The sequence below is a fragment of the Pseudopipra pipra genome, chromosome 17, assembly GCF_036250125.1.
Source record: "Pseudopipra pipra isolate bDixPip1 chromosome 17, bDixPip1.hap1, whole genome shotgun sequence".
Lineage (NCBI taxonomy): Eukaryota > Metazoa > Chordata > Aves > Passeriformes > Pipridae > Pseudopipra > Pseudopipra pipra.
This window is the reverse complement of record NC_087565.1, coordinates 2,067,374-2,093,198: the sequence shown is the minus strand read 5'-3', so window position 1 is coordinate 2,093,198 and position 25,825 is coordinate 2,067,374. Positions and strand designations below refer to the sequence as shown.

General features: G+C 49.2%; 3 protein-coding genes across 8 annotated transcripts in view; 1 reads left to right on the top strand and 2 right to left on the bottom strand.

Moving 5' to 3' along the window:
* The window catches only part of JPH2 (junctophilin 2), a 28,141-nt gene extending 18,529 nt beyond the window's left edge, over positions 1-9,612 (bottom strand). The window contains exons 1-2 of the mRNA XM_064673682.1: positions 8,808-9,612; positions 1,937-2,720 (exon numbers count right to left, since the gene is read on the bottom strand). Coding sequence (XP_064529752.1) covers positions 1,937-2,720; positions 8,808-9,186 — 1,163 coding nt within the window. The 5' untranslated portion in view covers positions 9,187-9,612. The remainder of the gene's footprint in view (positions 1-1,936; positions 2,721-8,807) is intronic.
* Positions 9,613-12,948: 3,336 nt separating this feature from the next.
* LOC135423459 (oxidative stress-responsive serine-rich protein 1-like) lies at positions 12,949-18,952 on the bottom strand. Of its 6 annotated transcripts, none has more exons than XM_064673703.1 (5): positions 18,865-18,924; positions 17,519-17,728; positions 16,260-16,373; positions 14,477-14,590; positions 12,949-13,747 (listed from the first exon to the last, which is right to left on the bottom strand). In XM_064673703.1, exons 3-5 carry the CDS (start codon positions 16,337-16,339, stop codon positions 13,057-13,059), a joined length of 885 nt encoding a protein of 294 aa, XP_064529773.1. In that variant the 5' UTR covers positions 16,340-16,373; positions 17,519-17,728; positions 18,865-18,924; the 3' UTR covers positions 12,949-13,056. The 6 variants fall into 6 exon arrangements, with proteins under 6 accessions (XP_064529773.1, XP_064529774.1, XP_064529771.1 ...); XM_064673704.1 differs by having other exon boundaries at positions 17,519-17,726; positions 18,861-18,922; XM_064673701.1 differs by lacking the exon at positions 18,865-18,924 and adding an exon at positions 17,824-18,310.
* On the top strand, positions 18,910-23,769 carry LOC135423460 (oxidative stress-responsive serine-rich protein 1-like). Its single transcript, XM_064673706.1, has 4 exons — positions 18,910-19,017; positions 19,846-19,966; positions 21,450-21,560; positions 22,173-23,769. The coding sequence occupies exons 2-4, from the start codon at positions 19,890-19,892 to the stop codon at positions 22,855-22,857; spliced, it is 873 nt and encodes a 290-aa protein (XP_064529776.1). The 5' UTR covers positions 18,910-19,017; positions 19,846-19,889; the 3' UTR covers positions 22,858-23,769.
* The last annotated feature ends 2,056 nt before the right edge of the window (positions 23,770-25,825 follow it).

The following is a 25,825-nucleotide window of genomic DNA, read 5'->3' as shown; positions in this document are numbered from 1 at the left end:
CACACTGCAAACCGAGGAGAAACATGAATGCTCCATCTAGGAAACCCCACCTCGCAGTCACGAACTCGGGCGATGCTAATGATAGTGCAGCCCTTCTATAAACTGGAATAATGCATTTTCACAATCTGTCTGCAATTACTCTGTCCTGGGTGTGGAAACTCAGGAAGGGTTCAAGGCCAAAGCGAAAGTCAGTGGCAGAGCTGGAGATAACCTAAGGACCCTCTTGGGGCAAAATTGTCTGTATTTACTCTCAACCCCAAAACTGAGCTGAAGGGAGGAGGGAGGAGAGCACAAGTCAAATTTACAAAAGACATCAAGTAGAGAGAGTGGCTCTGCCCAGAGCAACATACACCAGGAATAAACACTGATGGAAACACTGAGTTATAGTTTAGAGGATGGAGGAGCCTGAATGCTCTCTCAGTGGGTCCAGCTCAGCTGCAAACCGGGCCACAGGAACGGGACTGGGGTTCCACAGTGCCAGGGAGCACAGCAACCCCTTCCCTGCCCCAGCAGCCACACCACTGCAGGGTCTGATAGCCCAGGGCTCCCTGGAGGAAACCGGCTCTCACGTCTTATTTCCTCCAGCTCCAAGGTTTCCTTAATAGGAAATTATTCCCCGGCACTGGGGAGGGATGCAGTCCCCCACCAGGGCAGCGGGCACATTCCAGCTCCTGATGGAAAACACTGCAGAGCTGCTTTTGATCCAAAGTGTAAATAGTGTATAATAAAAAGAGGTTTGTGTAAACCAGCCAAGCTCTCGGGGAGCAGCGTTTGCAGCTCCAGCCTCCTTATTCACACTACAGCCACACGCTCTTCCCGGGCACGGCGAAGCTGGTTGGGCTGAGCCTGCCCTGCCAGGAGGATCCAGCGGGCCCCACGCTGCCCCAGACTGTTATTTTTATCCCAGCTGGCCCTGCACGGAGCTTCACTTGCAATCCTGGTGGGTTTTCTCCACCACTCTCTGAGGCAACTGTGTTTTGCTAAAAAATCTCAGTCACGCTCCCCACAAAACTTCAGAGCAGAAACAGCAGCTGGGAGAGTAAAGCTGGGATCTTTTGGGGGGAGAGACAGGGTTTGGGAATAGGTGTCCTCCTTGCTTATTTCCCCTCTCTGCTTGATAATGAAGTCACTGATAATTAAACAGGAATTTAAAGGAGTGAGACAGGATAGATGTGGAGTCGCAGCCACCACCCAGCAGCTGAGCAAAGCCTATGTGGGGAGGTTTTGAGGGAGAGGCCAGGTGAAACCTCAAAATGTGTTACAACCACATTTCCCCAAGGAAAAGGAGAGGAACGGAGGCTCCAACCCTGCCTCCCAGATCTCTGGTCTTTGCCAGGTCGGCTCTGAGACTTGCAGGAATCCTGCAGGAGGAGGAGCATGCTGCCAACACAGCTCGGACATAGGCAGGGATGCAAGCTGGGGAGGGATAACTTCCCCTGCCCTCCCCAGGCAGACCCTGGAGCCTCTCTTATTTCCTCCCTCCTCTGTCCCAGGAGGGATGTTGGAGTAATGACACTGTGCTGCTAAAATTAAGTGACAACCCTAATGCATCCCACAAGCTCCCTACAGAGCCACACCAGGGGCTGAGCCGTGCTCTGCTGCAGCACCAGTTTGTCTGGGACACGTCTCACTGGCTGCTCGTGAGCCTGTTGGATTTACCACCATCAAGCCCCACTATTTGTCATGCTGCCCCATCAGTGCCCAGCAGCTCCAGCAGCCTGGCACAGCACCAGGGTGCTCCCCATCCCACCAGCTCACACTGCCTGTCCTGCTGAGCGCCAGGGCTGGTGCCAGTCCCTGCTGTCCAGCAGCATCCCCACAGACCGGAGCTGCAGGGGGACAAGAGAGGGGGCGAGAAAGAGGACAGGTCCTGAACAGGTGAGATGAGAACCACCACCACCACAGGGACCTGCACGTTGGAGCTCCGAGCACCCACCTGGACGCTGCAATCTCCGACTTCTGCCGGGCGATGGCCGCGGCCCTCTGAGCCCCCTCCACGCTCCTGTCCACCTTCTGCCGGATCTTGGCGCTCTTGAGGGGTATCACACGCTTCTTCATGCCCTTGACGAGGACATTGTGGCGGTACTTGCCCTCCTCCTTCTTGCCGTCGGGCAGGGTGGTGCAGCCGTAGCCGTGCCGCAGGTTGTCCAGCCACTCGCCCTCGTACTTCAGCCCGCTGGAGCGCTCGCTGACGCCGAAGCCGGCGCGCTTGTCGTTCTTCCACTCGCCCATGTAGGTCTCCGTGGTGGTGGCGTCGATGTCGGACTCGAAGGGGGTGTACTCCTCGCCCTCGGCGCCCTCGCCCAGGCTGACGGTGGAGGTGGCGTCGCTGGCGGCCGAGCTGATCCCGCTCTCGCTCTTGAGGAAGCTGACGCGGCTCTTCTGGCTGGCCAGGGACGACTTGGACTCGGACTTCTTCAGCTTGCCCAGCAGGGAGCCCCTGCGGAAGAGCCCCCCTTTCTTGGGCTTGCCGGCCTCGGCGTCCGCGTAGAGGCTGAGGGCGAAGCCGCCGCGGGTGATGGTGGGCGAGAGGGGCAGGCTCTCGGGGTGGGCGGCGGGGGAGTCCTGCTGGGGCAGGGTGCCGTTGCTGTGCTCGCTGCGCAGCGAGGACAGCGAGGTGCGCAGGGGGGAGCGCACCACCGAGGCCATGCCGTAGGGCACGCTCTGCCGCACGCCGTAGCCGTGCCGCATGCCGTTGGTGAACTGGCCCTGGTAGGTGCCTGCGGGAGAGAAGAGGGACGGGGTGAACGAGCAGCTGGGCCCCGGGAGAGCCAGTAAAGGAAGGAAGGTGGGCGGCGGGGTGGCACCGACCTAGGGGAGATGTACCCACCATCCCTCAAAGGGGAGCTCCAACTCCACCAGCGCTCACCCACACGCAAAAGCATCAGCCCCCAGGGAGCAAAGAGCAGAGGACACTAACCCAAGAGACTCTGCTGGCAGGTGACAGCTCATTGGAAAGGGGCTGGGGCATCAGGCAACACTGGTGTAAACCCAAAGCCACTTCCTGTATGAGATTTGCACCCAGAGCAGGGAGCAGCAGGCAGCCTGCACATGATTTTGGGAGAGCAGGCACTCCCAGGGTCCTGGGGAGGCTCAGGCAGGGCCAGGCTGAGATGAGAGGGTGTGACCCCTGTTCAAGGCATTCATCTGCCCCCTCAGACACCGTTACTGAGCCCAGGGATAACCCTGCTCCCCAAGGAGCAAATCCAGTTCCTTCTTTGGCGATTGTGGGAGTGCATATTTTACACTCTCCCAGGCCACTTCTGCAGCATAATCTCTCCTCCCAAGCTTCAGGTTTCGTTGAAATCCTCTTTGGACCCGCCTGTGGAGTGTTAACTTACAGTGCTGAGGGCCAGGAAAGACAAGAAGTGCCCAAGCAGGCAGCAGCTGCTGCCCCAAGTGAGCCACCCCCCACCAGCCCCTGCCGACCCCACGGCACGCAGGATTTTGGGCTCCCTGCAAACAGTTGGTCTCTCCTACAAAAAAAAGTAGGGGTTCAGGTAGTGAAGAGGGCAGCCAACCATGGGGAGCCATCTGCCAGAGCAAGGGGTCATTGCCTGGTTTCTTGGCAGAGCCTGAAGCTCTGTTAGGGAAAAATAAGGTGGGCGGTGTGGGTTTGGGCATGATCCAGGAGCCAAGAACCATCACTGGAGATGCCCAGGCACCTCAGCATGTTCCTCACCGTGGTCCTAAATCCCTCTCCATAAAATGGTGATGAGTCTCCCTAGTGAAAAATGAAGTTATAGAGACCCCCACAGTGCCCCCACGTCCCTCCCCACTGAGAGCTCATGAGGTCAGGGCTCCACCTTGCCCGCCCAGCCAGCCAGCAGGGCTGACACACGATCAGGGTGACATTGGAGACCTTCTCCTGGGATGGGAACAACTTCACACGTATCAGGCTGCAGCTGATAGTGTTGCCATGTTAATTCCCTGGAAAAGGAACTCTGGAAAAGTCTTGCAGGTTTAGGGGGGTTCAGCTGCTCCTTAGGAGCCATGTTGGAGCAGCCACTGCACTCCAGAAAGTCCCTGCCCCACTCTGTTCCCCTGGAAGCATTGGAGCCACATGGATGGGAAAAGTCACATGGCACAGTGGGTCTTCATGGAGCAGAGATTGGGTTGGCACTTCTTAGACCAACACAGAATTTGACACCAGCTCTGCAGGCTGGTCTGTGCTGCCTGATTTCAGCCCATTCAGCACAAGCAACGTTGTGTCTGTGACACGTGGTGTGACCAAACCTGCCAACCCCGCCTGGCTGAAGGGAGGGCACTGACACACGGGGAGCAGGCACTGCCAGGCCCCTGTCATGCTGCAATTCCCTGTCTGGCTGGGGCTTCGTGCCAGGGCAGGGCCATAAACCACCCCTGGAGTGGAGCCAGAGGCCGCTGGGAGCGGCTGGAGGCGCCGGGGGCCGTGTGTCAGGGCACGCAGGGTCTGAGAGGAGCCAAGCCCTGTCTCACCAACACGTCCCAGTGCAGCCAGTTCAAGAGACAATGGGGCTGTGCAAAACCTCTCTGCAGCAGGGCTGCACGTCCCTGAGCCACTGCCACCCCCCAGTACCAAAACAGCCTGGTTAAGGGGGGACAGGCAGGACACACAGCTGGCAGTCAGGCAGCCACGGGCTCACACGTGCCTGAGGTTCTGCAAAAGATCATTAAAAAGCAGTGGATGTGAAACAAATAAATCTCTTATTTAGGATGAAAATGGGACAGAGACCACTTCCCTGACTGCCCAGCCCTAAGCCTTTATTGCCTGCATTTTTACTTGTCATAATGACAAAAACCTCTGCAACCCCCAGGGATGCAGTTCATCACCTCTGCCCATCCCTGACCAAAGCAGGGGATGCTGCCCAGGTAACTTCATAGCATGGAGAGGATTCAATTGTGGGATTGATGGAAATGGCAACCCTGTAGACACCTCCAGACACACTGATGGGGTGGGAGAACCCTCTGCCTTGCCCTGGCAGCAGGATGGGATGGTGCAGAGCTGCAGCAGAGGTGCAGGTTTCAGCTCCTGGTGCCAAATGCCAAATGGCAGTGAGAGCCCACCACCTGCAGTGCCACACCTCCCTTTCCCAGCCTGCCTCAAGGCTCTCATGTAATTAGTGATGAATGTAAATAACACAAACAACAAGGTAAATAATGCAAACAGCTCAAATCGAATCCCTGCCCTACAGCCCTCTGCTGTCACCCAGATATTGCAAGGACAGATGCATTAGAACTCAGTGTTAAAAGAATGTTAAAAGAATGCACAGCACCACGTGCAAGATGGGCCAGCAAAAACTGAGCACTGCTTTTTGGTGCCAACTATACTAACTGATGGATTCTGCTGGAAAGGAAAGGTAGAAAAAAAACATTAGAGGGTAAAAAAAAATCACCATATTAATTCATGGGTCCCATTCAGCCAGGCAGGAGCTTCTCTACAGAGGCAGCAGACACAAGCCAGCACCATCTTGGCTCTCCAGAGCCCTTTCCTCCTTTCCCAGCTGCAGTCCCATGGATGCTGTTCCTTCTGTCCCAGCCCAGGCCACTTCCCACTGTATTTTCCCTGCCACAGGCACTCAGGGATTTGTGCTGCTCCATATCACCCATTTCATCTCCCCAGTGAAGCACACTTCTGCATTTCTCTTCCCCTTTTCTGTGGTCTTATGATCACTGACTGGTCTAATTGTTTCCTCATGGTTAATTGACACCACTGTTTTCCCTGGTGCCCTAGAGAACAAATTGCAGCATCAAAAATAAGTTGGTTTTAGGCTGCTTTGATTGCAAGTGAGTTTTTTGACCCATACAGATATATATAAGCAGTTACTTGTACAGCAAAGACAAGCTTTGGGCTGAATCCTGGGTGTACAGCATGATTTAGTATCAGCAGCGAGATTGCTTTCTGCAGTAACACTTCACTGGGTTTTGACTCAGAGTCAAACACAAAAAAGTATCCAAAAAATGAGGCCTTCCTTAGAGCATGGACAAAACTCACCAGTGGAAACCAAATAACTAGGTGTTTACTCATAGCTTATGTTGCAAAACGATGAATTCCTTAATTCTGTGCCTTTCACAGCCCCAGTCACCATCCACTTTAGCTCGAGCATCCTGCCCCTGTGAAGGGCTCTGACCTCTTCTCTGGTGACAGCAGCAGACACAAGTATATCCAGCTTGAATATCCAAAGATCACAGTGTCACTGCCTCTGCCCAGCCACACCAGGAGCTCTGAACCTCCTGGCTGATTTCAATCATTGTTACAGAAGGCTCCTTTAAACCATCAGTCTCTCTTAGCTTTCACAAAAATGGGCTTTTTGTAGCAGAGAGAAAGAGTGCATGACCCACACAGTGCCTGGGCTAAACTGTACCATGACTCTGCTTCTTACTAGACACCAAAAATCATATGGAATTTCAAAAAGCTTTACTCTAGATATGGGCTTTATTTAGCCACCAATCTTGGCCAGACACAAGACTCAAGCACAGACAACCCTATAAGTATATTTTAAGTGTATTTTTAAGTATAATTTTTTTATACGTCTCTCTCTATATATTATATATAAAAAGTTAAAGTCTATTTTAAAACATTAGAATCAGCTACATTTCCCTGAAATCTGCAGGCAGCCCAACCATGACCTAAAGTTTCTGCTGCCCTGGCAAGAGCTGCATATTCCCAGAGCCCTCTTCCTCATGTGGCTGGCTTCCAAGGGGCTTGGGAATGGTGTCCCCTAGTCGAGGGACAGCACATTTCCAGAGCCTTTCCAGATGTTTATCTTGGCAACCTCAAATTCAAATATTAACAGGCCCCATTAGCAGCCTGGCCACAGCTGGATCTTGCAGGTGGTTACTGGTGTGCAGGTGAGGAGAAAAGAGAAAAAGGTCAGTAAGACCATCACACCCCTGTCCTACAGAGGTGCTGCTGGACAGTGATCCCCACCCTGGCTTGGGATGCAGCTTCCTACATGTCCCTGTGCCATCAGAGGAGCTCACGGGTTGGATGAACAGCTCGGACCAGCCAGGATGGGAAGGCCCAACACAAGGAGCTGGGCACCAGGACACAGCTCTCGTGAGGCCCTGGGGAGAGCCCAGCTCAGCACTGCCCAGGGTGGCTTTGGCAGGGCACATCTTCACGGATCAGGACCTCACTGCCAACCTCGGGTGGCACCAGGGATCATGCAGCTGGCACGTTCTGGGTGTGGGACAACACCCCGGGGAGCTGTGCTGACAGAAGCAGTATATTATATATCCTTACAGGAGAAAACATTGACTCATCTTTCCTGCTCTCCTCTCCTGAGCTTCCAGTCCAAGATCTAATCAAATTCATATCCTTCATCAAGTTCTGCCTCTCAAAATTCTTCCCCATTAACTGGAACTCCAGTAGCCTTTCACCCTGAGAGGAACCTGCATTTTAGGAAGCAGTGAGGAAGTGGCTGTGCCAATTCACAGGAGACCTTGACATCTCCAGAATGGAAGTCCCAACGGCAGCCGTTGCTGACAGTGACCTGGTCACTGCTCCTCATTCATCAGAGCACACCTCACATGTCACCTACCCTTCTTATGGCCTCGTGGGAAGGTTCTGTGCACTGAACTCTCACTATGGCCCTGCATCCTGCACTTGTTAAACCCTTCCATGGCCACAGGACAGAGAAGGGAGAAAATTTAAGGAGCTGGAGGGATGTTTCAGTTCGTGTCTGTACCTACAACCGCCAAGGGTGCAAATAAAATGGGTCAACTTCAAGACTGCATTCCCAGTTTTAAAATTAGCCACAAACCCACGCAACTCATTGAGAAATATTTATGTAAAAGCATAACCCTGACAACCAGTTTTGAATTAGTCCATTTTTCTAATGCCTATAATTGTGATGCTTTTCATTCTGAAGATTTATACTATTACAGCTATTTTTCTTTATAAACTAATTCCAACGCCTGTCATAGATAAATATAGATGCGATTCTGATCCGTATTTTGAAGGGTGTTTCTTTCAAATCACCCTCTCTATTTAGCCATCCTAAATGTGGCAGCCTGGAACATCACAGTGCTGAAGAGCTACAGAATTACTTGCACAGAAATTCTTGCCATGTTTCTAACCCCCAAAATTGCCACTAATGCAAGAACACAATTAGACCGAGCATTTACAGCACACAACAAATATCTGACTACGTGGTGCGTTTCTGTAGTAGCAGGGGTTGAAAGCTTCCAAGTAATCAAAGGGATTTATTTTAGGGAAAGGCTTGTGACCACATATTCTAAACAGCTTAGATGGACTCAATCAAAACGGTTTGGCAAAGGAGATGCCCAGGCAGCCCGTCAGAGGCAGGCAGGTGGCGTTTAAGGCACAGGCAAAGAGCGCTACAGTGCCGTGGGTGGCTTATATCTGACATGAGAACATTCACAGCTCGCTGCCTGGGGAGCGAGGGAACAGCTCACTGTGGTTGTGCACCACCCAGGAGCTTCTGGTTTGCTTCAGGAATACCCAGTCCCTGGGGAACCAGGAGCCACAGACTACACAAGTCAAGTTGGTTGGTGTTAAATATCCATAGGGACACTCGAGAGCAGGTCCCGAGGGAGGGATGGTGGTCAGTGCTCCTGCTGCTCCTCCCTCGTGTCTGCGGACAGCGAGCCACGCACGCTGTGCCCAGCTGGGAAAATCAGGGCACACACAGTTGTGCCCCGAGCTCTGCTCCTTCACTGAAGCACCCCCACGGCTCATGGTAGACCACTGTGCCCGTCTCACTAGTGGGGACAGGACTAGGTCACCAGCAGGGACAACACACAACCTCTGCTGGGTGTCCTGCTGTTCAGCCCCCTCCCAGCCCCTCTGGAGCCACCCTCACCTCCGTCAGCGTAGGTCTCCGTGCCGTAGCCATCCTGCAGGCCGTTGTTCCAGGTGCCCTCGTACTTGGCTCCGCTGCTCATGCTCTGCCTCGCGCCGTACCGTCCCTTAAAGCCATGGGTCCACTCGCCTCTGTAAACCCACCGTCCTTTGGTCTCGATTCCCAGGCCGTGCCTCTTGCCTTGGGACCAGTAGCCTTCGTAGGTGTTGCCGCTGGGCCACGTGTATATGCCCACCACTTCGAAGCCGTAGTTCCAGGAGCCCGAGTACTCGCCCTGGCCCTTGGGGCCGGTGCAGATGCCATGCCCGTGGGCTTTGCCCCCCTCCCAGCCCCCGCAGTAGGCACCTCCATCATCGAAATCGAACCTGCCGCCACTCATGGTGCCCTCCGGTGCCCCTCAGCCGGGCAGCGTTCCCAGGGGCAGCGCTCCGGGGCTGCCGCATCCCCGGGGGGAGCGGGATGGGCACTGGGAGCGGCCGCTCCTGCCTCGCCTGGCCCGGCCGAGGGGCTGGGGCACAGGAGGAAGGAGAAATTGGGAGAGAAGGAAGGGAGAAGGGCGGGCCGAGCCCCAGCCCCCCCGTCGGGGCAGCCGCTCCGCGCCGGTACCTGCCCGGCGGGCACGGGCATGGGCCGCCCGGGGAGCCACCCCCGCGGCGGCGAAGGGAAGGGGGTCCCGAACCCCGCGAGGAAGGAAAGGGGGTCCCGAGCCCACGGCGGAGGAAGGGAAGGGGGTCCCGAGCCGGCCGCTCTCCCCGCCCGGCCGCTGCCGCCCGCCCCGTCCCGCTCCGCTCTCCTCCCCCGCCGGGAGAAAGGTCAGCGCTGCCCTAACAAGGCCATCGGATCCCAGGAGCTGCTCCCAAAAATAACCCCCCGGAGCCCGGCCCCCGCCTCGGGGCCCTTTTATGAAGGAGGGAGAGAGACACATCCCACCCCCCCCGCCGTCCCCCGCCTCGGGCAGGGATCCAGGCGGAGAAGAGGCTGGGAAAGTAAATGTCTGCTTAAAATAGAGCCTGGGAAGGGGCCGCCTCGCTCCCCCCCAGGAGCACCGGGAGCCCCGCGGGATGCGGGGATGGAGCAAAGGGGGACAGGTCACTCACACGGCAGAGGTGGAAGGAGGAGGAAGAGTACAGCCCTCACCCAGAGTGCAGTGTACAGCTCACGCTGCCCCTCTGCTTCTTTCAGAGTGACTTTCCAAAGCTGCTTTAGGGTAATGAAAGGAATTCACAAGCAGTCATTCACCTTTCTCTCCCAAAAAACAACACCAGCACCCCTGTCCCATTCCTAAAGACACTCACAGCAAGACCATGGGGAGATGACCTTCCCCTTACTGACCACCACGCTGGGAAGCTGCAGGAGCTGTGGGGTGCTATCAGCAGGCTGTGCCATTCCATGCCATGCCATGCCCTGCCCTGCCCTTCCAGGGAAGCTCCCAAAACCCACACCAAGCTCTGGGGCAAAGCTGCCACAGGCAGTGGTGAGTTCCAGACTCACACAACACCATTTTACCACCTGGACAACCTCACTGCCATTTCTAGGAGGAAGATGTATAGAGAAACCACACAATATATATAACTGCAAGAAAAGCTAAGTGTGTATAGACAGCACAGAAACACAGAACACCTGCAGACACAGGTGAGAAGGACCAAGTGCCCCCTACAAAGCTAATTACAAAAGGCTTCACTTCTATTCAGCCACAGGCAGGAAGGGGCACTTTGGTAAGGGACTCCAATGCTACTCAGAAGTGCTGCTTGGCAGAACCAGCCCTCAAAAGCTTTCTTAATTAAAAAAAGTCAGACTTTGAAATTGGCTCAAGTTTGATATTTTTTTTCCATAAATCCAAGCTTTTAGACTACTCAGGCATGTTTTCAAAGTTCTTGCTGCATGATCAAGGGCTGGAAATTCCTATTTTCTCAAAGCAAAACCAGAGGTTTTAGTTCTGTGGTTTCTGGGAAGACCAAAACATCTTGAAACACCTTGTAGTAACAGAAGGGAAAGTGTTAAGGCAGCAGTTGCAGCTACCCATGGTGTTCCAGCACTTATGAGCCCAGAGATGTCGTAACTGTCCCACGAGGATGCCAAGTTCAGGACCACGTAATTATTTACTTAGCAACTTTTTCTAATTACATAGCACAGTTGTGAACGGATTGCACACTTCAGTGTTTAAACACTTCATTTAATGTTTGTTTAAACATCAATAGCTTATGCAGATGTTGGCATTTAAAGAGCTTTTTTTTGACCACCAACAAATCCAAACCTCAGAAAGCCCTAACAGTGTGTGTGCACAAGGGCACCACACAGAGCTGGTCTTGTTTCTTCCTTTTGGCAGAAAAATTCAGGTTCTCCCCTGAAGGCTGAGCCCGTGTCAGCAGCCAACCCACACGGCCAGGACTGACCTCTAGTGGCCCAGCACTGCTCCTCTCCCTCCACAGTCACCACCAGTTCACGTCTTTCTACTCTGTATTTTTGCATTACCTCCTGGATTTCAAACCCCTTTAACGCAGTACTGGGCAGTGGAATCCTAAACCCTGCAGGTCTGTGACTAACAAAGAAATGGTAAAAAGCAGCTCGGTCTTAAAAGGCATTCTCAGCCCCACAATGGTGCCGTGGTTGGAATTTGCATTTGGGAACAGTAAAGAGAATAATTGTTTGAGAAATAAGGTCACTTTGCAGTCAATAGTTACCAAAACAGTTACCAAATAACTGCCTTGAATCCAGAACACGGTGGCAGAAATGTAGCTATGGAAGAGCAGGGACACGGAAAGGAGATGTGGGACCCAGGTACATTCTGCAAGGGGTAGATGACACTTCACAACTGGCAAAACAGGTAAATTTACAAGGCCACTTGTTCTAAGATACCAGGCACTGCCACAGAAACAACAAAAAAACCCCACAAGAGCAACACCAAAGGATTTCACAGGGAAATGTTAGTGCCTGTTTCTTTTCCAGACCTCAGAGTCAGAAAAGTTCAGGTACTGCAAACAGTGAAGACAAACCAAACATAACTCTTCTCTCCCTCAAGAAATTATATTATTTGATGGGATGCTCTTACAAAAGAGACACTGTGCTGATACACAATGGGTAGCAAGCTGCTTGCTTCCAAAGTAGTAAATTCCAGGAAGAATGCAAAGCTGGACAAGGCAGCTAAAGTGACAATGGTTTAGCAAAAAGACTGGAGTGGAGGAGAAAGAAAACACACTGTTCAAGACTTCCCTACAACTGGCAACTGTTCACTCAAGTCTATAGGTCTTAAAACTTGAAGGAAAGGTTATACTTGGTGTTGTTAGAGTAGGATGAAAAAGAAGCTAAAAAAACACCTCAACCACCAGAGCGTGTGAATTAAGACCACTGAAGTGAGCAAATGCTGCTTTGCCTTCATTAAAACTACACTGAACAGAGCCCACAGACTCGTTTTTCCTTTGGTTAACTGCAGCAATTCCCCTGAAGGACACAGGGTGTTTCTCCTGCTGCAGACAAGTCTCTAAAGCCTGCTGGACATTTAATAAAAGCTTTGTTTCCACTTTCCCACTATTTTCCACTGATCAATGCTACAGAGATCAGAAACCTCTTGAAACAATCTCGCTTTGATCACCCAAGTTTCCTTTCTCAACAGGTAGCCCAGCAAGGAAATGGTGTTAACCCAAGAGCATCTGACTACATTAACCTCATCCCAGACAGGGAAGGAGGATGCTGATCAGCCCATCAGAAATAAAGCCTCTTCAGGCACAAAGAAATACCACTGCCTCTACTCAAGAAGAGGTGACTCCATCTCCTGAATTTGCCCAGAGTGGTAACAGTACCAAGGGGAGATGGTCACAATCCTTTATGAAAAAAAAAAAAATCAGAGGCACAAGCATCCAAAACCACAAGCCTAAGTGTTGAAACCTGAGGTCAAAGTGATTTCAAAGAAACTGAATTACACCAGGTGTCTGACAATAAGGGCTCTAATCACCATGCAAAATAGGGACTCTTCCTCCAGCAAAACAAAAAGAGGATTTTGAAAACAAAAATAGAATTTCCCAAGTATTGGGTCTTAAGTACAGGCAGGTACAATCTAGGTACGTTTTACCTCGTTATCTATTCCAAGTTTAAATTATAATGCTGAAACTGAACTGTTGGTCCAGCTTAAATAATGAACATCAGCTGAGATGCAAAGAAGTGTTTTTATTGCAAGTGAGCAGGGAGTGGGTTGGATCTTCACATGAGTGTGACAGCAGATTTAAACCAGCCACCCTTCTGGCGCTCATTGCTGTCAGGTGTACATCATTTCTGCCATGTGAGACATTTTCTTTGGAATATACAAGTAATACTCCATGTATCCCGAAAGGTCTTCTATTGTCACATCATCCACAAAGGCCCTGGCTTGCTCAGAGCAAGAGCGTGGAGAACTTGAGGGAGTTCTTGATGGCAAAGGCTGTGAGTGATCCTCAGAAACTGTTCTGTCGGGTGCCAGGGGGAGGCTGTTTTGCAAGCCAGAGAATTTGTACACTTCCATGTCTTGCCACAGTTTGCACTGACAGGCTTTACCTGCACAGGCACACGGCTTACTCGTGTTCAGCTTGCACATGGACTGGAAGTCAGAAAGCTCCGTAGTCTTTAGGCTGGCTTTGGGCACCAGAGAAGCTGCAGCTGGAGAGTTCTCCTGCCTGTTCTCCGATGTCAACTGTGTAACAGAAACCCCCAAAGCCTCAACCTCAGCTCCCTTGTGGCCAAGGTCAGGAGCAGCGCTGCATCGTCCGTGTGCACCAGCTTCCCTGGAGACTGGCATCCCAAACCCACTGCTGTCGTCCTGGGCATCCAGCTGGCTCTTCTGCACCAGCTGGCTGCACGTGGAATGCGATTTTGTGCTGCAGTGGATGAACTTTGGAGGATGAAGAATGGGAGACTTGGAACGCCTGCGACGCTGGGTTCTCACGACTCCTCTCGGAGGCTTCTTCATAGACCTGCCAGGGAAGGACACAAAAGGGAGTGAAGATTCACTACAAGACTTGTTGCTGGGTCACAAATAGCACTGGGCAAAATCCCTACTGCATTCACACTGCATGCAAGAGCCTTAAACTCAGAGCGTTCTGCTATCTTGACTTTGTGCTAGTCAAGCAGCTTATAAAACACAAAAGGAACACTAGAGAAATGAACTCAAAAGAGAGGGTTTTTAAAGTTAGAAAATGAGTAAAGCATGTGAGACATGACAAAATAACCCCTAAGAGAAGGACAAAGAACAAGAAGGCAGCACAAAAGCAATGAATCCAGGGCAAAGGGAGCTTTTGTTTCAGATGAGCATGAAGTTCTGCACAGACACTCCAGAAATCAATTCTTTATTTTAATCTTGTTCCCAAGGCACAATGACAGCTTCTGCAATGTCAAAAGACGACTGAAAAAGGTGCATTGATCATTATCTGATTCAAAATCAGCAACTCACATTTGTATTGAGAAACATCTGTAACATTTAGCAACCTATAGCTGACCAGCATTTCACTTCACATAACTGTAAATAAGAACAGCAGTCATATATGAACAGAAAAAGGTGGGGTGCAGTATTTGAAACAGTTCTTTAATAAAGCACATTCAGGTTCCTTGTTTAGGGGGGGACTTACTAGAAACCTTGTCTATTTAAAATTCCCTTCCAATGCAGTATCATTTGAAGTAGTCTGATCATCCCGAGCTTCTCTTACCCATGCCAGGTTTCCTTTGAAGCACACACAGTCTTAGGTTTGGTTTCATCTGCCACTGTTCTAACTAGTGCTCTGGGACTTGTCCCTTCACCCACAGAGAGAGAAGTAGTAGATCTGTGAAAGACAGAATGAACAGTTAACAGCCTAGACTGGTTAGCAACATGATTATGAAAAAAACCCTTATGAATCTTCTTTCCCAGAAAACATTGCTCCATATCATTTAGAATGTGCCTTAAAATCCTGCCCATAAAGACCCAAATTAGAAGGATAAGTGTTTACATATTCCTATCTCAAAGGTTTGTATAACACTCTTTCACCAAAGGATGCCATTCAGCAGCAAACCCCAACCCCACGTGTCAATGACGAACACACACAATGACTAAACTTCAGCTTCCCGAGAGAGGGGAGGGGAAAAACACCATCACTGAAGAAACACGTCTCTTTTTCCAGAGACAAATAAGCCTTTCTTTCCTAAAAATAAATGTTCTTTGGACATAAATAGACTTTGTTTAGCTGAAGAACACTTGAGCCTCTGTCTAGGGCAACATAAGCTAAAACTCCTCATACTACTGAGCAACACAGACGTGTCAGACCTTCAACTTCTACTCAAGCCAGGGATCTCAGAATATTTACTAAATTTTCTGGTGCTGTAAGTTCATCCCAGACTCTCATTTGAAACGACTTGTAATAAGAACAATTTTTCCCAGGTGTGACTTCACACATTACACTGGAATTCACAAGAAAATTATTTTCTGAATCCTGTATTAAATTAGTTTGTAAGCAGGGTGGATAACCTGAAAAATGAAAATGAGTCCCCACACACGAATCTAGGAGGGGGTTAAGAGAATCCAAATCCAAATCCTTAAATTTCCATTTAAAGGATAGTGAATACAGAGAAGAAAACTGAAGGACACTAGTAAAAATTCCAAAGTAACTAAGTATGCCCAGCTAGGGGGTGGGACTAGAGATACTGAAAAAAGGAGAGGCAATTCACTACTAATGAGTTTAATTACTTAAAAGAAAGATAACTTTAGAAGCCCATCTACTCACAATCTCAGCTCTGTGGTAATTCCAGTTAACACCTTGATCTTTACGTGTTGCCTTACCTACACTTTCATTTCAGGGACTGTATAATTGCATCACTGACTGCAGCTTCCTGATCATAAAAACGATCAGAAGACACATGGTGTTTGTGTTCTCTTACCTGGGTCAGTGAGGGTAAGTGCCACGGGTCAGATCTCCCACAAAACAAGACAACACAAAAGGCATTCTTTCCCATGTAATGATTTTGGTTATAAATAGAAAATCTGTGACAGCAATGAAAATAGTTTGTGTGGGAATCATGCACTGAATCTAATGCACTCTTTCAGTGACATGGAAAGTTTCTCTCCCGGGAAAAGACGGGAGTTTATTCTCATGCCAGGCCTTCAGAGCCATGACAACAGGCTAACTTCAACAGCAGAGTTCTAGCATTGTGGACTCCAGGACTGGTGAACTCTGGCAGGCAGATTAATGCCAAAATTCACTTCAAGCATGCTGTCAGCTGCTGATGGTTGTGAGGTTTGTTTCAAGCTGCAAGCTGACAGCAATCAAACAAACTGCAATTCCTTGAGAAGTGCAGTCCACAGGTAGGGAATTCACTTCAGTTTGTTTAACTATAATGAAGGCTTTCCACGCTTAACCTTTTGCAGTTACCTCATTCCCTCAAATTTCACAGCAAGGGTGTTCCCCTCGAGTCCATTTGTAGTATGTTAACTCTGTGCCTCCCTGTGGTGTTACTTACCCAGCTGTGTCAACTCTCAGCTTTTTGAATGCTGTCTGCAGGCTTTCCTCTTCTCCATCCTTAGCTTCTGATTTCATCATTGGGATGGCCAGAAGGTGATGGAGTTACCATGTACTGCTTCGAGCAGAAAAAAGGCAGAAGAAAATAAAGGCCAAATCCTTGTTGAAAACATTAGTTGCCCAGCAGCACCGTAATACATGAAAATAAGCTCAAAATAGCACTGTGCACGCTAAGCTGAGGTCATTCTACAAGAACATTTTTGAAAGCTGATTCAGAACCAGCTTTATGACACCCAAGAATGAAACAAACAGTCTCTTGTAGCTGAATTAGCAATTCAAAGTAAAATTTGGTGTCAACAAGCATCTTGCACATCCATTACAGTCCAGTAAGTCTGCTACTTGTCTTACAGTGTTACCACAATAATTGCAGAAGAGGGGAAAGTGAGAAGGAGCACCACCACTAGAAACAGTCAATCTGTTACAACTGTTATTTCCTCATCTGGGACTCCATGTTACGCATGTATTTTAAAAAAACTCAAACCAACAGATTTTTCTTAGAACAAGATAAAGTTTTAAGCCAAACAACATTTTTTGACTTTATGTCTAGGCCCCAGCAAGAGCTATACAATCCTATCAGAACATGGTATTGCAAATAGCCATTAAAATGTTCCAATATCAGTTGGTGAACAAGTACAAATGCAAATGAATACAACCAGCAAGCAGCAAGCATTGTTTTAAATAATAATAAAAAATAAATTGATAAAACTGGCTGATGGTTGTTTTTTTTTTAATCTACCCTGGCTGTCATTTAATCTACTACACAGGAATCTCTAAATATTTCTAAATTTGATGCTCTCCAGGCTCTCTGGAGGTCAGAACCCCAGGGTCAAGACTGACCAGTCCTTTTCAACATCTTCATTAATGATCTGGCTGATGTGGCAAAGCACCTTCAGCAAGTCTGCTGTTGTCACCAAACTGGGATGAGTGGCTGATACACCAGCGGGACCTCGACAGGAACCTCATGAACTTCAACAAGAGGAAAGGAAAAGCCCTGCCCTGGGGAGGAACAAGCAGAAAAGGCCCTCAGGGTCCTGGTGGATACCAAGATGGACATGGGCCAGAAACAGGCCCTTGTGGCAAAGGGATTAAAGTATCCTGGGCTGCAGGTCCAAGGAGCTGATCCTTCCCTCTGTTCAGCACTGATGAGGCCACAGCTGGAGTGTCCAGCACTGGGCTCCACAGTACAGGAGACACACTGACCTGCTGGAGAGGACCCAGCGAAGGGCCACTGAGATGATGAAGGGACTGGTCATCTGAACCTCTGCAGCTCAGTAATTTATGCAGACAGAGAGGGGCAATCCCTGCTCCCTCAGCACCTCAATCCCGTTGGAGGTGGCAGCTCTCCCTGCTGTTGTTCTGGCTGCTCCCTGGGCTGTGATTTCACCTGGACACCCTGGATTGCAGACAGCTCTGATGACACACACAGAAGGATAATGTATCATAACAATTTCAAGGCACATGTTGTCCAGTGAGTCAGAGAGTGAGTAAACACGAGAGGAACTTACACAGACACTGACAACAGGAATCTGAGCAAGTTACTATTTCATATACTCTCTTAGCCAAATACTACTGCTCTGGTGAAACAGATGGTCCCTACTTCAGTTTTTTCCTTGGCCCCCTTAATCATCTTTAGATGATTCTTTAAAATAAAATAAAATAAAATTTTAAAAATCAGGCTACATATTTTTTCTTTTTTTTCCATACCAAACTCCTGTATTATATAACCTTAGCAGGAGGATGAGGGTTAAAATTTTAAAAATGATGGTACATGACTGAAAATATAGTATCAGTTTTAGATGAAATATTTTATCGTGCTGCCCTTCATCACCAACACAGCAAATGCTCAAAACAATGCAGAACAAGTACTTTTAAAACTTATATTTTAAAATTTTATCTTTTCAAAATTTTACAGTTTTTAAATTTCGTACCTTCAAAATTTTATCTTTCGGAATTTTATAGTTTTTGAATTTCATCTCTTCAAAGTTTTATCTTTTAAAATTTTAAAGCTTTAAGATTTTATACTTTTAAAATCTAATCTTTTAAAATTTTAAAGCTTCTAAGTTTTACACGTCTAAAATTTTACACTTTTAAAATTTCACCTTTTAAAATTTTAAAGCTTTCAAATTTTACACTTTTAAAATTTCGCCTTTTTAAAACTTTTGCTTTAAAACTCCCATTAAAATTTTTTTTGCTCATTTTTGAATTTCGCGTTTCTAAATCTTCCTTTTTTTTTTTTTTTTTTTCTTAAATTTGACACTTTCGAATCTCGTATTTTTTTTAAATCCCGTATTTTTAACACCCCCCACCCTCCCAGGACTCCCCTCCCCAGCCCACCCCCGACCCCCGCGGCGGGGCCAGGCCGTGACTCAGCGCGGACCCCGCGGGGCTCCCCCGACCCAGCGCGGGGGGAACCGCGCGGGAGGGGCTCGCCGGGGGGACACGACAGCGCTCACCGGCCCCGGGGCAGCGAGAGGGGTCAGGGACAGGGGATGAGGACGCGGACAGGGACGAGGATGAGGATGGGGATGAGGGAGCCCCGCACTCACCGCTCAGGGCCGGACCCGCCGCCTCCCGCCGCCCCCTCAGGAATAGGCGGTGCTCGCGCACGCGCGCAGCGGGGGCGGGCGGGGCCAGGGCGCGCCCTCGCGGGGCCGTGACGTCACGTCCTGTTGTGCTGCGCGCCCCCGGGAAGGCGGCGGGTGAGTGACGACACCGGGACCCCCGGGATACCCCTGGGACACCCCCGGGACACTCCCGGGACACTCCCGGGACAGCGGGATACCGGGACAGCCGCCACACCGCCCCCCGGGGATGGGGGCGCGGAGGGGCCGCCGCGGGTGTTCCCGCGCAGAGGCCCCGGGGCAGGGGGCGGCGGGGCCCGCGGGGCCCGGGCTCGGGTTGGGGCGCGGGGGGTCCCGGAGGGCAGTGCCGGCCGCCCCGGGGGGAAGAGGGTCCGGAGGGATCTCAGCGAGGTTGTGATGGCCGCAGGGTGGGCGCGGACGGGACAGGGTCGCTGAGCGGTGCCCGGGAGGAGCAGAGGCCGCGAACACGCCCCGACACACGGGAGGTGCTGCCGAGCGGGGGGAGCGCTTGGGGGGCCTGAGCCCGGAGCAGCTCCGCAGCCTTCCCTCCTTGGGGGTGTTCAGGAGCTACCTGGGCAGCCAGCTCGGGGTGGCCCTGCTGGAGCAGTAAGGCAAGACCTGCGGGATCTCCTCCAGCCTCAGCCAGCCTGTGGTTCTGTACCTTCCTGAGGCTCTGCTGCCCGTGCTCACAGCTCCAAGTTACACGGATTGGTAGGATCCATAAAATCTGTTCACTCATGGGTAAAAAGAAGCCCTGTTATTTTTGACACAGACTGTGCCTGCTCTGAGAAACTCGGGGTTCACAGTGAGCAGCCCTGGGCAGGCCTGATCACAAAGGAGTGGTGTTGTCCCCAGAAGAATGAGCACCCATGGCAGGGTCAGTTAGTTTTGTACAGACCACGTGTGGTCAGACCTCAGCATCAAATCCTAATCTCTGTATTTCAGTTTATTCTATATGGCACGGTTGGTTACCCACTGAGAGCTCATCAATGGACCTGGAAGCTAAAGATGAAGAGGAAGAGAGTCTACAAACAGCATTCAAAAAGCTGAGAGTGGATGCAGCAGGGTAAGTGAGCAACCAAAAGGGCCATGTAATCTGTCAGATTTTTGTTACTTATTTGTATTTGTTTGCTGTTATTTTGCATTTCAAAAAGAAAAACTAATTTGGTGAAAGTTTCTTTGCTCTTCAGGAGAAGACAACTGCATCACTTCAGATGAAATATAGTAATTATAACTGTCTAATATGCAAAGGAGTACTTTATTACAGACTAATTCTGACACAATACCCGACTGAAATTACGCAGTGACTTTATGGAAATACAAATGACTTGCCCAAAGCAATGAACCCACTCTTAACTGTCAGGGTAGATGTAGTCACCTGCTGTGATACAAAGCTTGTTTCTGGTTTCAGGGGATTTTGTGGAGCAAAGTGCAGCCATTCTGGTATTAAAAACTTGTTCCATAATACACTGGGCGTACTGATTATATGCAGGATAAGATTTTCCTTAAAAGTAGGAGCTAATAAATGTCTAACACTCTGTGAGGCAGTTCACTGGGAAGTCTTTTAGGAATTCACGGACACAGGAGAAAGCTTTGTATTGACATTGTTACCCTGTGAATTCATCTCCACAGCCATCAGTACTGCAAACTCAGGACTTCCCCTTCATGTGGAAATACACTTTGCTTTGCTACTTGTTTCCTCTGCTTCAGGAGGTCTTCTGAGAAGTGTGGAAAAAAATGGCTGTTCTCTAACAAGGAGCTGTGCTTATTAGACATCCCACTTCTGATGTAGTACCAGTGGCAGACTGTGTGGGATTCTGGGTGATTACTGATGATACCTTCTTAGGCATAAAAAGATCTTGTTTCCCAGCCTGTGTTTTGAACTGCTCAAGTCTTGTGAATCATCCCTTAAGATCAGCTTTGGGCAGAGTGCTGGGGCTCTTTGCTAGAATTTCAGCCTGGTTTCCTACAGTTTCCTATCCCGTGTTCCAAGTCATACCTACAGCCATCATAAATACAGATTCGTGTGCTGAGGCATTTATGTTTGTCATCTGGACCTCCAGGGTCATTCCATGTTTATCTGGGAAATTTAATGATAAATGAACCAGTAATCTGTCCTTATCTGTTGTACCTCACCCCCTTCCCCACTGACTCCCCCTCACCCTGCTGCTCCTGGTTCCTGACTTTGCATTTCAGATGAGTGGGAGTCTATTTTAACAACTATTGTCTGACCAGAACGCCTGGAAACCTGAGTTTACATTCCTTTAACGTGTCATTTTGCTACAAATAGGGCATGACATCAGCCTGTGGGCATTTTGGCCGCCTTTCATTTCATCTCACCTATCTTTAGCCACTTGACTGAGGCCAGTGTAGTAAAGAGGGGTCAGATAAATCCCTGTAAATGCCCTGTTTCTACCCACTGACTACAGAGGAAGTCAAGGCTGGGAATTTGACTGTGATAGCTGAGCATCCAAAGGGAACAGGCTGAATCTGAACCTGTGGAGCTGTGTGTTCAGGCATTGCTGTGACGTGGCATTTCCCTTCCCCAGATGCATTGCAGCTCTGGCCGTGGGCGACGGGACGATCCTCAGAACAACAGCAAGAGCAGCCGTGGATGGAGCCAAGCAACAGACTGTCTGTTCCAAGGAAGCGTGGCATGGGTAAAACATGAGACATTTAACAGTTGCAGGCTGCTTTCAGTGCCAGTTGTTGTTAATTAGTTGCTTCAACATATCTTTTCTCTCCTTTCTATTACAAAATTTTTCCATAATCAATATGATGTTTTTAAGGGGATTTCATCAAAGACTTCAAAACCAATATTGCCTCTTCTCTTAGAGGGGGTTCCTAAAACTTCCTTTTCCACTGATTTCCTCGGTAGTCCTTTGCAACCCCCTCTCACCTCATTCTTGGGTTATTTTATATCTGTATCAAAGTGTCTGGATATTCAGGGTGATTCTGCCAGCAGCTCCAACTGGTACAGGTTCTTTACTACAGTTCAGCTTGGGATGACAAAGTATCATTTGCTTAACACAGGAGATTTGGGGGAAGCACCTTAAATAAGGGCTGTTTGTACATGTCTTTCCTTTGGGGGAGCCCAAACTTTTTCAGACTCCTCCACTGTTCCTGTCAGAGATAGCAAGTGACCGGTCACCTGGTTTTTCTAAGCAGAAAAAAAAAATCTTCTGAAGCATTTTTAGCCACATTTTAAAGCTTGCTGAGCTGTGGTGTTGATTCTGCAGTTACCTACCTGCTCCCCTGTTGTAACCCTGCAGGTGTGTGAGGAAGCCTTCCCGAGGATCGGCGAGGGTCCCGCGCCGCCGGCGCTCCAAGTCTCCGGTCCTGCATCCTCCCAAATTTACATACTGCAACATGAAAGCCAACAGCCAGCTGAAACACAAATCCCAGGCAGACACATCGAAGGGCATCGTCAGCGCAGACGTTTTTGTCCCGGCAGAACACGGTACGAAGGACGGGCAGGATCCTCCCCTCGAGGCCAGCGAGGGCAGAACTGAACCACGGGAAGCTTTCACCGCCGAGGAGCCTTTGGAGAAGTCGAGAGAGCACTGCCCTGCTCCGCCCTCCTCCTTTGAAACCAGCTTGCATTCTAGCCAAACCTCAGATTTCCAGTCCTTATCCATGCTTAGCAACGGCAAGCAGTGCCCTTGTACGGACAAGAAGTGCCAGTGCAAGCAGTGGAGAACCATGGAGGTGTATTCCTTCTCCGGCCTCCGGAGCGTCCTGTCGGAGTGCGAGAAGGCGGTCCTGGGAGTCCATGCCCACTCTCTCCAGAGCAGGTCCCCTGGTGGGACAGCCTCGTCAAGCTCTCCCAGGTCTTGTTCCGAGCAAGCTCGAGCCTTTGTGGATGACGTGACTATTGAAGATCTTTCGGGATACATGGAATACTACTTATATATTCCCAAGAAGATGTCTCACATGGCCGAGATGATGTATACTTGACTGTAAGCAATAGAGAAGCCTGAAGCAGAGTTTGTTACAATGGTTGGGTTAATTGCCTTGTCAGTGCCATGTTTTCACTGTTGTGTGTTTGATTAAATGTTTCTTTGCCTCACACAGTTTAGTTTTCTAATAAAATGAAAAATTAAATATAGTTTCCGAGCTTAGTTCTAAAAAGAATGCACTAAAGTCTCTGAATACCTTAAGAAAAGCACTCTAGATCAGAGGAGCTCTGTTTGATTTTTGGTTTTTGCTGTGGATATTGAAGCTCTGTATGCTTTTTCACTATGTTTTGGAAAAAGAAAACCAAACCAAAACAAAAAAACTTAAGGGTTTTTTTTTCTGAAATTTTGCAGTGTTTGGAAGGTTCATTCTTAATGTGTCCCAGTACTTAGAGAAAAGTTTCACAGCTGCAGCTCTGTGCTTCTCATCCTGCTCTAGGAAGAATGAGAGGGCATTCAGCATTTTGGATAGGATGAATGTCCTTTCCTTGAACACTAGCTGGCTCCTTTTTAGTTGGATCAAATTGGGAATGCTGCTTCCTCACAAATTTTTTGGGAGGTCCGGAACCTGTGGGTGTGTGCTTGGACCCTTCCATAATCTAACTTGCTCACTCTTAAGCAGTTCTATTTTTCTGCAGATAAGTGAAGCTCTTAGAAGTAAAACTATATTTTGTTATTTGTGCTTTACAGATGGAATAATTTAGGGGGGAGTAAAGCAGGCTGACAGATTTTTGGGCTGTGCTGTCTCAGAAGTGGAGATGGTGGAGCCATCAGATTGTTTCTGAGCACGTCTGATACACAAAGCAGTGTGGAAATAGGGTGAACAAGAAGTGTGTATCATCCTGGCTTTGTGCTGTAGAGCTGTGACATTGCTGCTGGTTGAAAATACTGCAATAAAAAACTTTGTTGCCGAGACTTGCATTAATAAATGTTTGTCAAAACCCAGCAAACTAAAGACTGAATAATTTGACTTACACTCATCTCCCCTCAAGACCTTTTTTTTTCTAAAAAAACCCACAACAAACTGCTTTCAGTGTCAGCTGTGCATGCTCAACAACCATGTCTGAGTAAAGTACTGTGATGTTTACTTACATGCTTAAAAATGAGTGGTCAGCAAGCCAAGGAGTCACAAGCAGTTGTGTAAAAATAGATGATTGCAGATGTGGACAGTTGGCCTTGTATTCAGTGCTGGAGAAGGCTCAGGCATTGTAGATGATAATCATTGTAGATTTTATTCTAACCATCCCTAAAATTTACACTGCACATCCAGGAAGTTCAGATTTAAACTTCAAATAAATCAAAAAACAAGAATACAACTGAAACTGTTACTTTGCTCTTCAGTTTCATGCAGTTGTTTCGCTTGCAATATTTGCTCTTACTCAAATTAAATTTAACTGATTTCTCCATTTTCTCGGGTTAGTACTTCACTGTCTCCTTCATTTCCCTCTCCCAGCACTATCCTGTGATACCCACACACACACTTTGGGTTTTCTCCTGTTTGCCTTCTTTCTCCCTACAGAAAAGCTGGTATAATATGTACTTTGCTTTTAAACACAAATATTTAGTAATAGTTACCTTTGCTGCTGCTGCTGTTTCTGGAGGGGGGTTTCTGCTTCAGGAGAGAGAGTCTGCTCCTGCTTTTATTTATGTTTTGGTTCTGTGCCCTCCTTAAAACCATTGAAAGGTATTGTTGCTACACACAGGGTTTGGACTCAAACAGTTTCCCTGCCTCTTGGTGAGCATATCCCAGAGTCTGTGTGTGTGAAGCTGGGGCACAGCTCTTCCACAAGCACAAAAATACAGTTGTTTAAACCCAGTGTTGGTTGTCAGCACTCTGCTCCGCATTTGGAGCCCTGTGGAGGGGCACGGTGAGGCTCTTCCCCAGAAGGGTGGTGTAGCAGCCTGGCTCAAGGTCACCTCAGGCCTTTCCTGTTCTGCTCTTCAATAAAGCCTGCCCAACCCCAGGAATGTCTGGACTGGTGTTACATAAAACCAGTACTGATCCACCCTGTTGGAAGGGCACGTTCTCAGCTGTGGGACAGGACAACACGCTGTGTCCAGGGAGAGTGGAGGAACTGGGGAAATCGTGGAGGTTAAACTAGTCCAAGACGTGCCCTGAAACAGAGGGCTGAGAAGTGAATTCAGGTTGCCAGAAGGCTGGGTGAGAGGGAAAAATGTGAGAACAGGTTCTCAGGGAACGCTTCCATAGTGTCCTGTGCAGGACTGGAATAACTGGTAGTGAGGGGGGAAGGAAAAGGGGAAAAAAGAGACAATAACTCAGTGGTTTTGTGCTCTTCCTGAACCCCCATTTGTGCTCGTGTTTGAGCACATCTAGTGCTGCCTGTGGCAGAGGAAGGGCAGATATTTTGGTTCTTGACTGCAACTATGAGGTTTCCAGCAAATGTACTGAAACATTGCTGCTGACACTGGCACAGCACAAACCAACCCCTTGGGGTGAGTGATGGGCCCTAAGAGAGGCCTCAAGCCCAAACTTCCTGTGTCCTTTGAAGCTGCCCCAGCTCAGCTCATCCACATCACTCTGACAACGCAGTGACTCCTGCTTTCTGCCTGCCTGAAACCTCAAGATTTATTGGAAAACTGCCTCTCCTCTGGGAGTGCCTGCGCAGCACCATCAGCGTGATTGATGAGCAGAGGTGTCCCAGCACAAACAGTGCTGAGCACAGCCTTGCTGCTCCCAGCCCGCTGCTGTCCCTGCCCCAACAAGCCTGGGGATATTTTCTATCCATGGATTCTCTAGGACCTGTCCCTAGACAAGCTACAGAACAATATGTCTAAAATGTTCTGAGAAAACACCAGTGGGCTTGCAGTGCTTCCAGGACTTCCCTCATATTGGATCCCACCTCTCTATTTCCTGTCTCAGCAGATCCAGCCTGGGGGTTTTCCAGCAGCTTCCCCACTCCAGGAACTTTACAAGTTCTTGCCCCTCTAGTATCAGGACTAGTTCAACC

Excerpts from the sequence above, each read along its gene's own strand:
- LOC135423460 (XM_064673706.1), top strand. The coding sequence starts at position 19,890 with ATGGACCTGGAAGCTAAAGATGAAGAGGAAGAGAGTCTACAAACAGCA. Across the intron at positions 19,967-21,449 it reads CTGAGAGTGGATGCAGCAGG|ATGCATTGCAGCTCTGGCCG; the intron begins GTAAGTGAGCAA and ends TCCCTTCCCCAG. Across the intron at positions 21,561-22,172 it reads TCCAAGGAAGCGTGGCATGG|GTGTGTGAGGAAGCCTTCCC; the intron begins GTAAAACATGAG and ends GTAACCCTGCAG.
- LOC135423459 (XM_064673705.1), bottom strand. The coding sequence starts at position 16,339 with ATGATGAAATCAGAAGCTAAGGATGGAGAAGAGGAAAGCCTGCAGACA. Across the intron at positions 14,591-16,259 it reads CTGAGAGTTGACACAGCTGG|ATCTACTACTTCTCTCTCTG; the intron begins GTAAGTAACACC and ends TGTCTTTCACAG. Across the intron at positions 13,748-14,476 it reads TCAAAGGAAACCTGGCATGG|GTCTATGAAGAAGCCTCCGA; the intron begins GTAAGAGAAGCT and ends CTTCCCTGGCAG.